The 17,412-nt window shown below is 37.4% G+C and overlaps 1 protein-coding gene and 1 long non-coding RNA gene across 2 annotated transcripts in view; one reads left to right on the top strand and one right to left on the bottom strand.

Annotated features, from left to right (window-relative positions):
• Nucleotides 1–17,412, top strand: part of wnt3 (wingless-type MMTV integration site family, member 3) — a 37,288-nt gene that overhangs the window by 13,266 nt on the left and 6,610 nt on the right. The window contains exons 2-3 of the mRNA XM_051123616.1: nt 6,906–7,147; nt 16,211–16,476. Of these exons, the coding sequence (XP_050979573.1) occupies nt 6,906–7,147; nt 16,211–16,476 (508 nt within the window). The remainder of the gene's footprint in view (nt 1–6,905; nt 7,148–16,210; nt 16,477–17,412) is intronic.
• LOC127173698 (uncharacterized) lies at nt 1,187–3,435 on the bottom strand. Its single transcript, XR_007828791.1, has 3 exons — nt 3,375–3,435; nt 3,194–3,225; nt 1,187–1,256 (listed from the first exon to the last, which is right to left on the bottom strand). It is a non-coding gene; the product is annotated as an uncharacterized LOC127173698 (long non-coding RNA).

Raw genomic sequence — 17,412 nt, 5'->3', positions numbered from 1 at the left:
GCTGTAAAGTTGTCCAAATGAAGTTCTTAACAGTGCATATTACTAGTTAAAAATTACGTTTTGCTATATTTATAGTAGTACAAAACATCTTCATGGACCATGATCTTTATTTAATATCCTAATGATTTTTGACATTAAAGAAAAATTTTGCATTTTGACCCATACAATGTACTGTTGGCTATTGCTATTTGTGGTCCAGGATCACATTTGGTGTGCAAATGCACTGTAAGAAAAACATACTGGTGATTTTCTGGGAACCTGTGAAAAATTAATAGAGAAAATGTATTTCTTCAGTACATCAGGCTTTATTTTACATACTTCTTTTGTTTTTGTTTTTTACAATGTGTTAATATGTGAATATTTTAAAAACAATTTTATTATGCTATTTTGGCCAGTGCTTGCTCACTTTCATTATACTGAAAAGAGATTTTCAAGAGACTTAATGTTAAGGTGGGTATTCCTTTAATCTATAGCCAATGGCAAAATAACATTTCTGTTTTGTGTAGAGAGGAATTCCCTCACTTCATAATCCTTGTAGCTGTGGTTTGCAATGGCTCATTAATGCTTGCGTCATTATTTTCATCTTGCACTGCAGTCACCACCCACCCAGCAGCACGGAAAGTGAGCGATAACACCTGAAGGCTAGAGGTGGCCCTAAACCTGCTCAGACAAGCACCTGCTAGACCCTAAAGCTTCACTGTGTCTCCTCGCAGTAGCAGATTCCAGCAGACAAATTAGCAACTCACATCAACTCAATGTTTGTATTCCCCACTCGGTCGTGTCGCCGCACCCTACTTTCCTCGAAACGGTTTTGGTGCGTATCTGTTCGCAATCCCCCCACAATGACGCGTTCCTCTTCTCAACCACTTCAGAGTCAATGATGCAGATCACAACCACAGATCACTGAGGACGCGAAGCGTGCGATGAAGGCACGCTCGGGTCTGTATCAAAGCATGCGGTTTAGTAATTAACTTTATCAGAAACATCCATATCTAATTAGGAGCCTCCACCTCATACACAGACACTGTGGAGGGCAGAGAAAGGCTGATCCATAATTCAGCACAACATGCACACACACCAACACACTAATCATCCACATGGGTGAGAGATTAATGGACAGTTATGCTGCAAGCAGATGTGTAATTATGCCACTTACTCACTCAGCAAACATAGCAGAAAAACAGGCCTCGCTTCCAGTAAGTTCCTACATAAGGGGCCGGGGTTTCTGTCAGATGCTTCGAAAATAATAATCCAAACTGATAGGAAAAATAAATGAATGGCACGTTATAAAAATGTCATACTGTAACCATGGCTCCTTGGATTGAATTATGGTAATAAATAAAGGGCAAAGAAAAACAGGCGTTAGTTTCACTGCTCTTCCTTTAAGTGAAAGTTCACCCAGACAAAATTCTGTCATCATTTATCTTTGTTAGTGGGACACAAATGCTGTTTTTTTTACAACGAAAGTCGATGGGGTCCTAATGTTGACTTGACTTTCATTATGTGGACAAAAACAGTTCTTCAAAATATCTTCTGTGTCCCAGAGATTAACCAAAATCATAACTGTCTGGAATGACATTAGGGTGAGTAAACAATGACAAAATGTTCCTTTCTGGGTGAATTATGCCAGGGGTCTACTGGGGTCCACAGGGCTTAAAATTACTTGTTATAATAAATGTATAACAATTAACATTTCATTAAAATCAAAACAAGAAAATAAGATTTAATTTAAAAAAAATTAAATCTTGGGCTTAAATTTACCTAATGATCCTAAATGTGGACGTACAAGAATTTCTGAAACGTTCCTACTTTTAAAAAATTCATATGTACAAAAACTTTTCCTAAATGCATTGCGGTTCACCTTAAATTCACATGCAATCAATGTGTATGTATATGATTTCATTTTTTTATGATGTATAATTTAATCAATTTCCATTGATGTATGCTTTGTTTGGTTAGGACAATATTTGTCCGAGATACAACTATTTGAAAAACTCAAATCTGAGGGTGAAAAAAATCTAAATATTGAGAAAATCACCTTTAAAGTTGTCCAAAAGGAGCTCTTAGCAATGCATATTACTAATCAGAAATTACATTTTGATATATTCACGGTAGAAAATTTACAAAATATCTTCACGGAACATGATCTTTACTTAATATCCTAATGATTTTTGGCATTAAAAAAACTGATTGGCATTAAAAGGCCATTGCTACAAATATACCTATGTTACTTAAGGTTTTGTGGTCCAGGGTCACAGATGAGCACAGTTTGTACACAATTTGTTCCTCATTTTTGACATGAAATCCATTGAATTTAGGATCAAATCTGACTCTACATATGTTTCACAAATGAGGCCCAGGTCCTTTCTCCCCTCTCAATAGCTACTGTTGGGGAAAAAAAATAATTCATTAAAAAAAAAAAAGCTGATTTGGAATCTTGAATCATTTTTAATTACTTCAATATTTCAACACTCTGAGTTTCTGGCAGTGCAAACAGTGCTATTATAATTACAACTAAAATACTGGAGGAAATATGCAGGGCCTTCAAATACTGTATGGTGCTGTGGACATTGGGGGGCCTTCGAGACAAACATTGAGAACCACTGATTTAAAGGGTTAGTTCACCCAAAAATAAAAATAGTCACTAATTACTCTCCCTCATGTCATTCCAAACCCATAAGACCTTCATTCATCTCCGGTACACAAATTTGATAAGACGAGCTTTCTGACCCTCCATAGACAGCATCGCAACCTCAAGGGCCAAAAATGTAGTAAGGACATCATTAAAACAGTGGTTCAACTTTACTTTTATAAAGCTACAAGAATACTTTTCTCGGAAGACTGACTCGGAAGAGTAGACATTGTTAAATAAAGTCATTATTTTTGTTTTATTTGTGCTTCATTACTGTTAAACCACTGATGTCACATGGACTATTTTATCTATGAACGTTTCGGGCCTTGAACGTGTCAGTTGTGTTTCTGTCTATTCAGGGTCAGAAAGTTTTGGATTTCATCAAAAATATCTTCATTTGTGTTCCGAAGATGAACGAAGGTCTTACGTGGTTGGAACAACATGAGTGAGTAATTAATGACGGAATTTTCATTTTGGAGTAAACTATCCCTTGACAATTTAGCTACACAGAATGTAGTATATAATTACATATTATGTAATAGAGAGACATGTAATGTTTACCTGTGCAGCTGTTTGACTGCAACCACTTTCACCTGCAAACAGACACAAACATCAGCGTTATGACGTCAACTCCCTGACTAAGTTGACCGTGCGGTGACGCACCCATATGATGCATCAAAGGCATCAAATACACAAGTAATCTCAACATAAGACTCTCGGCTCCTCTGATACAAAGACTCACCTGGCAGCCCGTTAACATCTCCCAGTTCTGTGTTCACGGTTTCACACAACATCAAACAGAGAGAATGTGTGACTGGAGCGAGGGAAGAGAGCAAAAGAGAAGCCGAGAAGCCTCTGAGGGGGATTTTTCTCTTCTGACTTCAATGCTAGGGCTTTTGTGTGTGAGGGGTGCAGTAGTACACTCATCTGTCAGAGAGATTGGCGCTGTGATAGGGTTGCACCCCGCAGGGGGCCTGAGGTCATCGTGAGCGGCTGATCTCTAGTAGGTGTGATCCTCCGCTGGCCCGAAGGGGGAACCAGATAAACCTCTGGCCCACAAGACAGCATCTATGCCAGTGCTGTCAGGCAGCATATCTCATCATAAAAGCATGGAGTACTGTCTTTGCATACTCAAGAGAGCTGCCTAAATTCACAGGTTCTGAAAGAAAATACAACATTTTTTATTAAAAATTCCCTTTTTCATAGATGCTCTTAAAGGAGAAAGTCACTTCCAGAATGAAAATTTGCTAATTTACTTACCCCCATGTCATCCAAGATGTTCATGTTTTACTTTCCTCAGTCACAAAGAAATCAAGGTTTTTACAGAAAACGTTCCAGGATTTTTCTCTATGTAGTGAACTTCAATTGTGGCCAACAGGTTGAAGCTTCAAATTGCAGTTTCAATGCGGCTTCAAAGGGCTCTACACGATTCGCTTTGTAAACACTATGTCGGTACTTCTGCCTGTGTCACGTGTGCGTGATTACGTAATGCCTGGGGTTGAGCTACTGCAAGATGAGCATTTGTGGCTAAAAAGTAGGGATGCCCTCGACTAAAGATTTTTCTGTTCGACTAGTAGTTAATTTTAAGTATTAGTCAACTATTAGTCGCACATTGCCTACGTAGCCTAAAAAAGTGCTCAAGTGCATGCTGTTTTTCAGGGAAAAACAGCAAGGAGACTGCATTAACGTTTTAATAATTTATTGATAAACTAGTGCTTTCTTTGTTTTTGGCTTAAGAGATCGTCTCCACAGTAGTAGATGTGCCTACATGTTTCATTCGGATTACATAATCTGAGAATATTTGTGTTCTATTTGAATTGGTTCATTTAAATGTAGACATTTCACTCTCTATACATAAGCCTATATTTTTTATGTTTGTAAGACAACTATACACAGAGTTTGGAAGTTTCGTGCACAAGTTCACAGAGGCCAGGACGGCAGAAAATGCATTGTTTGCTTTCATTATTTTACAAAAGCGCAATGTTTAGTTGTTATTCTGAGTGCACACAAATAAATGTAAAGTCTTCACAGATTCGAAAGGTGTATTACTTTTGTCTGTATGAGCAAAAATATATTAGAGTATATAGAGTTTATAGAGTATTTTAAGAGCAAGTGACTGCAATGGTGCCCCAATCTGTCATGCGGTAAGCGTGTTACTATTCAGATTAATTTCAATAGCGCACATTTTTCTAGGTTAACATTAGATTAAGCGGCCATGTAAAGTTGCTACTACTTACATATTTCAGATGAAAAGCCATATTTGAGGTCGATGAATGATAGGCGAGCATTTGGATGTCCTGCCCGATGCCTATATTACCACATAGACCAGCCGTTAACGATCTGTCTGTCACAATTGACAATTCGCTACATAAGACTATTCTGTTTCTCGGCTGTGATCGTGTAGAGCCCTTTGAATCTACATTGAAACTGCATTTTGGACCTTCAATCTGTTGGCCACCATTGAAGTCCACTACTTGGAGAAAAATCCTGGAATGCTTTCCTCAAAAACCTTAATTTCTCTTTGACTGAAGAAAGAAAGACATGAACATCTTGGATGACAAGAGGGTGAGTAAATTATCAGGAAATTTTCTTCTAATAGTAAACTGCTTTAAGAGATGTCTTGAAACCCCCTTAAAGTCAGTATGAAAGAAAATTCTAAATGCATTTTATTGATCTTATTGTAAACAATTCTTCTATGAATGTTTCATTTTTTACATCTACACTCTTAAAAATTAAGGTGCTTTAAAAGGTTCTTCACAGCGATGCCATAGAAAAACAATTTTTGGTTCCACAAAGAACCATTTAGTCAAAGGTTCTTTAAAGAACCATCTCTTTCTTACCTTTTTGTAATCTGAAGAACCTTCTTTCACCACAAAGAATCTTTTGTGAAACAGAAAGGTTCTTCAGATGTTAAAGGTTCTTTATGGAACCATTTAGACAAAAAATCTATCTATCACCAAATCTTGAATTAATGTGACTGGAAAACTACTAAAATCCGCACATTTCATACAACAGACTGCAAACTCACATTCAGATCTGCCTCCATCCAGTCAAAACTGTTGGTTTCACAATATGGAAGAAAAGATCTGTCATTACTTCTGTTTTATTGTGACTTAAATGACAGGTATGGCAATAAAAGATGATTTGAATTTGTTCAATTTTTCTGCAAAATAATATAATTTATTATCCAAACTGTATGCTTTTTAGTTGCCTGGCAATATAGCAGCTTGCTGCATTAATATAGAATGTCAGAAGTTTGCACTTACTTGCATTTTCCAATGTCTTTTTTTATTGGCTCATCTGATCACAATTTAAAGTCTGAACTTTTGCTTTATAATTTCTTTTAATGATTTTTACAGATTGCAACATTTACAGATTAAATGTCACGGGGTTCAGAGGTTCATACAGATATGTTTTATAGCGTCGTCTGTGAGAAAATGAGGACAGAACTGCTAATAGATTCCTCTGCTGTACAACTGAATCTTTTCCAAACATTCACAGGATTTATAACACTGAATATTTGACTTATTACAGCTCCAGACAGAGCGTGTGTGTTCTGCATATGTTATGGAAGAGACAATAACACACACACACATACACACACATTTAAAAAAACAATTAACAGCAATGAAAGCTAAAGCAGAGTAAGTGTTACACCTACTGTATTAATATAGCATGTCAAAACAAGGACGTCATTAAAACTGTGTGATTTCTCAATTCACATTTAGAACAGAGAAAGAAGGCAATAAAATTAATTACCAGTGTGAAAGTATCGTTTCTGGAATAACTAATAGATTGGGAATGTTTCCATGAAATGTTCATGAAACTGTTGAGTTACTCACTGTTTGGAAAAGAAGTAAATCTGGGAGGAATCTGCTGTCAGCTCAGCTACTGCACACAACCACACACATGCATACACTTGCAAACAGCCAAATATCTAATGACACACTAAAAAAGATCTGGGTTAAAAACCAGATCAGCATAAGACATAAATATTCTTACACACGCATACAAAAAATCTTAAAGTGGATAAAAATGGTCATAAAGGAGAAGAATATAATAACTATAATAACTGACTTTTAACACTAACATCCAATCTACATCTAATACTAAAGTAAACATGTAAACTATACAAACCATAATAATCATGACAAAAATACACATTAAGTAAAAGATTAGACTACGTCATTGCTCTGAACAGCCGTCCTCCATCAGAAGACTCAGATCTCAGGTGTGCCCAGAGTTGGCTTTAATTTTCACACTTGTGTTTCAGGTCCCTGGCCCTTGGGCAGCAGTACTCATCCCTAGGCTCCCAACCCATCCTGTGTGGCTCCATACCTGGTCTGGTGCCAAAACAACTGCGCTTCTGCCGCAATTACATTGAGATCATGCCCAGTGTAGCAGAGGGAGTCAAACTGGGAATCCAGGAGTGCCAGCACCAGTTCCGAGGCCGCAGGTGGAACTGCACCACTATCAAGGACAATCTAGCAATATTTGGACCTGTACTTGATAAAGGTATGAGTTAACAACACACAGCAGTCTACCAAATGAGAAGTATTTCAATTGCAATTATAAATCTACATACTGAAACTGCTTTTACTCTGTGTTTTTGCTTTGAGGTGTTTTTATGGATTTAAATATTTTAAAAGAGATGAGTGCTTTAAGTGTTTATTTTATAAGTGGAATTATTGACAAAAAGTTGATTAAAATAGACAGCATGGTGATATCTGAACTATTTTAATTAAAAAATCTTGAGAAAATAATACTTTATACTCATGCTTCAAATAATGTAATTATAGTTTATTGGGGATTACTCCACTGTAGCTATGATAGCTGAACACTGACCCATTTTAGTGGGATAATTAGATGAATCAGCAATATCCACAGCATATATGTAATATATTTATGCTAATATTACAATTTACTGTACAACAGTACAAACAACAAAACAAAATTCCATGGAATTATGCTAGTCAGAATCTGTCGTACATTGTTTTCAAGCTATTGTAAGTCAGCATCTTAAAATAGTCTCCAAAACACATATATGTAAATTATACATTTAAATTCATCTAATATTAATATTACCTGAAAGTCTTGATATTTTAGCTAAGGATTTCACAAGGACAGTTTGCACCGGTTGTATTTCTCTTTAATTAATTTTTTTTTTTTTTTTTTGACATATTTAAATTGATAAATGTGTCAATAAAGTCAGCCAAATAGATTTGCCACTTTAGTCAAAATACAATGGACGAACATACAGAAGCCCGTTTCTGTCACTGAAGTAAAAAAAACATCTCGCAATTCTGATTTTTTTCACAATTACATTTTCGGATATAAACAATTATGAGTTATAAAGTCAGAACAGTGGGATATAAACTCGCAATTGTGACTTTATTTCTCGCATTTGCGAGTTTACATCTCGCAATTCTGACTTTTTCTCAGAATTGCATGATACAAACTCAGTTCTGACTTTTTTAAACTCGCATCACAATTGCAAGATAAAAACTTGCAAATTCTAGATTGTGTCTCGCAATTCTGATTTCTTTTCTCGTAATTCTTAACTTCCAATTGCATGTTAAGAAGTCAGAATTGCAAATTCTATGACTTTATAACTCGCAATTACAAGTTTCTCAGAATTTCAACTTTATGTGAGATAAAAAGTGGCAATTACCTATTTTGAGGCGGAAATGGGCTTATATGAACATGAATAATTACGCTATGATAAAAAATTCATTACACTTGAACATTTTCATAAAAATAAAATACAATAAACATTTTCATAAAAAGAAAAAAAACTGATCAAAGCATAAAAATGTTTAAAAATTAACATTTCCTTTGATATGTCCAACTCAAATTTCCTTTTCAACAGAAAATGTCACTTCTCAAGCAATTTCACCTGTTCTTACAAAAAACAACTATGTAGAAGAGTAACATTTTTAATTTCCATGCACATCTTGCTATAAATATTTGATTGGTGTTACACTGATGTTGTTGGGTTGTTGGGAGACTCTAGATGTGAGTGGTTGAGGTGAACTTTACTTTACAAATCACTTCTTAAATAAAGGATGTGACAGAATATTGGTTCTCAGTCATGACAGAAAGGACCCTAATAGGTGTCTCCCTCACAAAATTCACACAAATTGTGTCTCAAATGCACTTTTTATGCGCTATGTTGGACAAAGATCTGTGAAGTGCAGAATGAGTCATCACTACTTTCCTAGAAGAGAAAGACTATAAGTGTGGACATCTGCTAATTTTTCAGGATTCACAGTAGTTGAGTTTGAAAACTCATACTGCAGATAAGGCATACTCAAATGCACTTTTTCTATACACTGTATACATCTGGTGTATGAGTTTTAGACGGTTATTTTGTCATACAGCATCGGGGTCTGCTAGCCCCTCTGCTACATAAGGAAAGCTATGGAAGTTAAGCGCCCTAAGTGTCCAACATTCCATGTTTCATTTTTTTCGGTTAAGTAAGTGCATCATCCACGTATAAGCAGTACACAAACTGGGACGCACCGATACATGCTGGACGGTTAAGATGCTAAAGCAGTTAGCTGCAGTGCAGGACCTGGGCAGGAACCGGCAGTGAGTGAGAAGAGACGGAGAGAGAGAAAAAGAGAAGGGAGGCCAAATGAGATTACAAGCAATAGAAAAGGGCTAGAGGGTTCACTTCGACCCCTACTGTGCATGAAGGCCAGTATGAGCCATCCCTGTGTGCCTCTTACCGCCCGGCTCCCACGGACGCCCCATTCACACGCCCTTTTGACTGTGTCATGAAAGCAGGCTGAAAGGGAATCTCCCATCCTTCCCCATCATGAAGGAAGAGAGGTGGAAGGCAGGGGGAACTCAAGAGGGGGATGAGGAGACGATGAAGGAGGTGAAGATAAGGATGAAGGTTCTCTGCTTGCGTTCGGATTGGCCCGATGGGTCCTGACTGGATTTTTTTAAACGCTTTGGAATATTTTGGCATAGTGGCTGGTATGAGATGTATGTGTGTTTTGTGTATGTGTGTCACAGGAGGTGGGGGGGTTGCTCCTTTTGGAAATGCCAGCCCCTGCTCTGGGCAGCGCTGAACTGGGCTATGGGGTGCGGGGTGCTGGGCCCTTTTGTGTGGGTAATACGGTGTGACAACACAGAGACAAAGGCGGATTCATGGACCCAGCAGGTAGCGAGAGCTGCGCTCTTCTTGGCCCTTGGCCAGGGCTCCTGGGGCCCAGAGCTCACAGTTCTCTGTTGTGGTGAACCCAGCTGGGCCTGCCAGAACCAACTGGGCCTCCTTCTGGCCGCAAACCCAGAGAGGTGCGCGCCCAAACACAACCTTTATTAAAAAGGACTGTTTGTCTATGTGTGCGGACATGAACTTCCTGCAGGAATAAAACAAGAATACCAGGGGCGAGATGAGTCTGCAAATTCATGAGAAACAGCTAGACGGCAACAAACATCCATAATGTCTTAAAGACCCTGTAAAATGCTTGTCAAACACAGTTCTCGCTCAAGCATTTCCTGTCGAAACAGGAAGTTTGAGTAAGACATATTCAAAGGGATTAGCCTCAATAGCATAAGACTTTAGTTAAGTCACACTCATGAACCATAATTTACTAATCAGTTGTAGATGGTGAGACATTCTCATTGGACAAAAATCTGTGTTGTGCAGAATGAGTCGTAATTTTTCCTGCAAGAGAAATATTGTAAGGTTGCTGATTTTGTTGAACTACACTAGCATTAGGGTTGCCAGGTTTTCACAACAAAATTGCCCAATTGCTACTCAAAACTAGCCCAAACATTTCAAGGGCTGAATATGAAATTACTGCGGTCGCTTCAACGCATGAACATGAAATACTACCCGCGGCAACAGTGTAAAAGTAGCCCAGTTCTTGGGCAACACTGACTAACATTTTCAGTAGTTGAGTTTGAAAACTCATATTGAGGATAAGGAACGTACTCTGCAAGTGTTAAAAAAGAAATATGTGCTATATAGTATAAACATGTAGTATGAATAAAAACCAGACACATGACATACGCCATGTTGGCTTTGTATTGTGACTTGCGACTCAAGTTGGGTAGTTTCACCAGCTTGGTTCCCATCCAAATTTGCAAATTTAAAGGAGAAGTCCACTTCCAGAACAACAATTTACAGATAATTTACTCACCCCCTTGTCATTCAAGATGTTCATGTCTTTCTTTCTTCAGTCGTAAAGAAATTATGTTTTTTGAGGAAAACATTTCTTTATATAATGGCTGTAAATACTGGCTATGGTGCCCCGGTCTTATCTAGCGAAATGATCAGTTATTTTAAAAAAAAAATACAATTTATATACTTTTTAATGCCAAACGCTCGTCGTGTCTTACTCTGCTTGGACTGTTTTTGTTCCTGTTCATGACAGAGTAAGTCGAAAAACGTCGAAAAACTCAACTCAAAAATCTCATGTTCTCCCTCAACTTCGAAATCGTCCTATATCGCTGTTTTACCTTTTTTGTTAAGGGTGCTTGATCTTCTATGCATGTTCACTTTGCAAAGACTGGGTTGGAACTTCTGCAGCGATGTAGGATGGTTTTGAAATGATTTTTGAAGTTGAGGGAGAAAATACGATTGGAGATTTTCAACATACCCTAACTGTCTTGAGCCAGAATACTCAGAGTTCAGGGAGAGAAAGGCAAGACGAACATTTGAGATTAAAGTATTTAAATTGTATTTAAATTGTATTTTCTTAATGAAAATTACCAATCGTTTCGCTAGATAAGACCCTTCTTTCTCAGCTGGGATCGTTTACAACCACATTTGGAATCGTTTGAAGCCACATTTAAACTGCATTTTGGAAGTTCAAAATCGGGGCACCATAGCAGTCCATTATATGGAGAAAAATGCAGAAATGTTTTCCTTAAAAAACATAATTTCTTTACGACTGACGAAAGAAACACATGAACATCTTGGATGACAAGGGGGTGAATACATTGTATGTGAGTCTTTGTTTTGGAAGTGGACTTCTTTAACTTCTGCGCAAAATTGGAATATCACATAAAATATTTTCATCCAATGAGAATTTGCACAAAACTTTTGAGATATTTGTTTAAATGCTGATAACAAATTATTTTAAAATGACGGCATTTCCATTAGCCAGTGCTGTGTGACTAAAACATAATTTTTTCCTCTCGCGATAAATCATGCTATCATATGTTAGTAGGTTTACGCATATCGCAGCCACTACCCATTATTATTAATCGAAGGAGACGTAGGCATGTATCTTTAGCACTTAGCATTATCTAGATTGGCCGCAAACAGCTCCGATGGGTGTGTGAGCCATAATGTGCCACCAATGTGTGCAGTGTAAATAAGGGGTTATCCAAGCATAAATTGAAAGGAAAGCTCCTTATACTTGAGAGCAGCCACGTGTTTCATGGAGGTTATAGTACATTAAAGAATGATCATGTGACTTTTACGCATGCGACATAAACTGTAAATGTGAAAAAACGTTTCCATTCCGATTGCAGTTTTTTCGAATTGCCTGAAAAACCACCTCATGTGAGCTTTAAAACTTTTTTGCGATATATGGAATTTTTTAAAAAATGTTTCAATTGGGTGTATTTTCACAATTTCAATTTGCACAATTTAAAGGGTAATGGCAATGCAGCTAAAGAGAACGAAATCGCCACTAAATATCACTAAGAAATGTCGTAGAAGCCACTGAATATAATAATTTTCATATATAATACATTACTTGCGCCTTAGAGTGAGCAGACTAAACATAATAAATGTGGTAATTGCTTTCACGGGGGGTGCCTGCTGTTTGGAAATGCTGTCACGTAAATCCCAAAGTATATTTCACTTTTTACACGTACATGAGGGATAGCGTACAGTGCGCAACACGAATTTTGTCATCAGAATAGTATGCACGTACTGTCCACGCACCACCCAATTTTTGTAACCGTGCGTACTTTGCACGCGCAGGTCGCACATGCGCATTGACCTTGTTTTGCAGTAATCAGCTGTTCCACAAGGTGGCAACGCTGTCCTCGCACGTTGTTTCACAGTAGAAAAAGTAACTACAGTAGAGAGACAGAAAACAACAAAATAACAGAGACTGCAACAAAAACAGACGCTCATATTGACAAGCATTTGTGAGCGAGAGGGTATAATACAACTCAGCTTTGGTTTAAAAAAAGTTGAAAAATATTTGTTATCTGTCTCGACCTACGGTGAAAAACAGACTTAACACTGTATATGGATGAAGCTTTCTAGAGCACATGTGTTGACTGCCTGTATTAACGCACAACATCGAATGGAGTATGCTGTAAGCATAGTATACTTTGGGCTTACAAGAGTTCTGGGAGGCAGTTTTACAGAAATACTTCAACAACAGACTTTGCTGTGCATTTAAGAATGACCATAACATTTCAGATGCTAAGCAACAAGATTGGGCCGCTGGTTAGCCAGGTTATATCATCCCATAACATGCCATCACATTACTTTTTTGAATTTACACATCACATGCATTTCTATCTCCCATTATTCATCTTAACCCTTTTTTGCACAAGCTAAAAATCACCTCAAGCGAGCGTAAACATTTTTTGCGAATTAGGGGATTTTTTTCTTGTAAAATTTGCCGTTTCTGATGCGATACTTCAAAGTGCACATAAAAACAGGGTGATGGGAACATAGCTACTGCTATTCCATTGGATGCACACTTTTTCTTGCCTCATCCACTATTATGTTTTTCACTGAGCTTGTTGCAGTGTATTCCCTGTTGAAAAAAAAAAATGCGTATGCTGGTTAGGTTTTTTTTGAAGCATGGTTTAAGTTGGTTTAAGCTGGTCCTGAGCTGGTTATAAGCTGGTAATGAGTCAGTCACTTTTCACATTCTATGAAAGTTAGGATGCTTTCTTAGAGCTAGTTGCTTAGGACCAGCATATACCAGGTCATAACCAGCACATAACCAGCTCAGGACCAGCTTAAACCAGCTCAAACCAGCTGTTATGCTTCAAAACATACCTAATCAGCATATGCATGTTTTTTCAACAGGGTTATTGTTGAATTATTCCACCCTTGCATCGTTCCAAACTTGTGTGCCTTTCTTTCTTCTGTGAAATATAAATGGCATTTTTGGAAGGAAAAAAAAATCCTTTTTTGTCCACACAATTAGTCAGCGGTGTCCAATGGTATTTTGGACCCCAATGACTTTTACTGCATGAGCAAAAACAGCTGAAGCATCAAAACACATCCAAGAATTTGCTTAGGAGGACATGCTAAGCAGAATTGCAAAGTTATTTGTACTAGAATTATAACATATTACCATGACATGCATCATCTAAACACAACAGAGCGAACAGGCGCTGCGTTTTGGTCGCATTTCACATTACCCACAATTCACCAGCATATTCCATGTGTGTGGGCGCTCTTCTAGATAATCTTACACATTATAGGCCTTACTGATCCCTGACAAACTCGGTCTGAGAACCACTGTCATTAGAGGCACTTAAATGTTTGGGGTGATGAATTCGTATGGGTTGGTTGGGTTGCAGTTTTATCCTGTAGGGACCAAGCGAACTGGTGAGCCACAGTAAGTGTGCTGCGATTGTGAAACGATGGTGTCTGGTTACATAATAAGCTGTTGCATTCAAAAGGGGCGTAACTCCATCTCTCAGCACATGTCTTCAGAAACCAAACACGCAGAGTTATTGCTGGCTTTCACACACGTGGCCGCAGGGCTCGGACGGGTGGGAGAATGTGGGGGGGGCTCCCGAAACATTATCCAGAGAGAAACCAGCACACCTTTGAGATGACACAGCGTCAGTGAAACCTCGGGCTGCATTAGCCATAAGTGACATGATCAACAGTCGTCCCGGTGCTGTCAGAGACAGTTACAGCGCAGCACTCAAACACCTCGTCAGTATATTCCAGAGCTCATCACAGAAAATGATCCATGCCCTGAGGACACAGCACAGATAGATGAGAGACTTTTGGGAGGGCCACAGTTAAAGAGGCAGGGATCTCCTTCAAACCTTTTACAAGAGCCTCAGGATAGACTCAGTACCAAAACGGAGTAAACTGTCTAGAGTGAACTGGAATGCTCTAGATATTAAGCAACTCCATGCGCCATGAGTACAGCACTGGAGACCAGTGATAAGAATAATGGCATTACTAACGGCGTTATTTTTTTCAGTAACGAGTAATCAAACGAATTACTGTTTCCCCCGTTATAATGCCGTTACCGTCAATAAAATGTGGCGTTACTATAATTTATTAGATTATCATTATAATTTTATTTTTCAGTCCATCTGAATGGATGCGCAGCATACCTGTATTTGACGAACCGTAAACTTTAGTGTGAAGGCACATGACTAGACGTCGATTTGTCTCACACACTCGCAAAGAAAGATACACAGCAAGAGAGTCTTACCATGCAGAATTGACACACAATATGTAAACAATATTCTTTGCTGTATTTTCCTGTCAAAATAACAGAGTTCCTTTTGAATTCTTCAGCCTTTAAGAACCGCCGGTTTCTCCGATAGTAGGCGGAACTAATGTGCAAACTAAAGTGGCTCTCACCTGTTATCGCCCCCGTTTTGATTTCGGCCGAACGCAGACAACGTGATTAATATTCATGAAGTAGTAGTTTTGTTATCATTTCAGTATTATTTTTAGTTTTTTACCCCTTTATAGAAACACTACATTACAAACAATATCTTAAGCACCACCACCAGTCATAAGTTCAGTCAATATGACAAATATGCATTCATGCATGGTTATTCTAAAGCTCTAATTACTAAAGTTTAATGCTAAATTATCATGATGTCATATTATAATGCTTGACTAACTGATGCTAAGTGTACATTCAGATATTTAAAAAACTGTGCCAATAAGCTTTATAATTCTGATGAGTTAACAGATTTTATTAATTTCATTTAAATTTCATCCAAGTTATTTAACATATTTCTTTGAATATTTAAAAAAAAAAAAAGTACACAATAGTTACTTTCCCTGGTAATTAGTTACTTTTATAATGATGTAACTCAGTTACGAACTCAGTTACTATTTGTGAGAAGTAACTTTTTGAAGAGTTTGCATTTAGCATGTTGCACAGCTCTACTGCAACAAGAATAAATGTATTGATATTTTTTGGTAGCAAATGAAATATGACTTTATTTATCCATCTTATTTTTGCCATAAGATCTGGCGCAGCCATTTGTAATATTTATGCGTCTGACTTCCAGTTTCATCCATGTCCAGCTATTTTTAGCAGTGCAAAACAGCTTGTTTTGCTGCTTGATATTGCAAATTGGTCTGTCTTACCATGGTATTTTAATGTATTATCTTAATTATGAGCACACTGGTTTGTAGTGCAAACAGTTTTACCATTTACTGCATGATGTTATTCTTCAAATTATTTCCTTATAGCAGTTAATGAACCGGAAGTCTCGCCCATAGGCTTACTTCCGCGTTAAAGAATAAGGTGGATAATTAATATTTCTCCCACCTCATCCTCAGTCTTGGATTTTTCACTAAGGTCATCATAATGCATTCTGGAATGTACTCACAAATGTCATCAAAACAATTCTCTTTCTTCTCTCTAGCCACAAGAGAGTCTGCATTTGTTCATGCGATTGCCTCAGCTGGAGTGGCGTTTGCAGTGACCCGTTCGTGTGCAGAGGGGACCTCCACAATGTGCGGCTGTGACTCCCATCATAAAGGACCGCCGGGAGAGGGATGGAAGTGGGGTGGCTGCAGCGAAGATGCAGAGTTTGGGGTTTTGGTGTCTCGAGAGTTTGCAGACGCTCGTGAGAACCGACCAGATGCTCGGAGTGCCATGAACAGACACAACAATGAGGCAGGTCGAATGGTAAGTGACTTGTGATCCTTCTAAATTCAAAAATAATGTTGATGGAAAATATTCAACACTATTTTATATGAACAATTCTGCATTTAAGCTGCACTACCAGTCAAAAGTTTTTGAACAGTAAGATCACCAAGCCTACATTAATTTGGTCCAAAATACAGCAAAAGCAGTAATATTGTGAAATATTTTTACTATTTTTACTACTGCTTTCTATTTGAATATATTTTAAAATGTAATTTATTCCTGTGATCAAAGCTAAATTTTCAGCATCATTATTCCAGTCTTCAGTGTCACATGATCCTTCAGAAATCATTCTAATGTGCTGATTTGAGGTTCAAGAAACATAAAGCAGTTGAGTACATTTTTTTAGGATTCTTTGATGAATAGAAAGCTCCAGAGATCTAGAAATTAATACTTTTATTTAGCAAGGATGCTTCAAATTGATAAAAAGTATTGATAAAGACATTTATAATGTTACAAAAGATTGCTATTTTCAGATAAATGCTTTTTATTAATGTTTTTATTAACTTTCTATTCATCAAAGAAACCTGAAAAAAAATCTACTTAGCTGTTTTCAACATAATAGTAATAAATGTGTTTTTAAAGCAGTAAATCAGAATACTAGAATAATTTCTGAAGGATCATGTGACTGGAGTAATTATGCTAAAAATTCAGCTTTGAAATCACAAGAATAAACTACATTTTAAAATATATTCAGACAGAAAGCAGTAAAAGTATTAAAATAGTATAAAATATAGTAAATAGTATAAAAATATAGTAAAAATATTTCAAAATTTGCTGTACCTTAGATCAAACAAATGCAGGCTTGGTAAGCAGAAGAGACTTCTTAAAAAAAAAAAAAAACATGAAAAATCTTACTATTCAAAAACTTTTAACTGGTAGTGTACGTTCAAAAGTTTGGGGTAAGATGCATTCTTC

The sequence above is a fragment of the Labeo rohita genome, chromosome 12 (assembly GCF_022985175.1).
Source record: "Labeo rohita strain BAU-BD-2019 chromosome 12, IGBB_LRoh.1.0, whole genome shotgun sequence".
In the NCBI taxonomy this organism is placed as follows: domain Eukaryota; kingdom Metazoa; phylum Chordata; class Actinopteri; order Cypriniformes; family Cyprinidae; genus Labeo; species Labeo rohita.
Note: the sequence above shows the minus strand (reverse complement) of the source record. Positions and strands in the feature narration are given on the sequence as shown.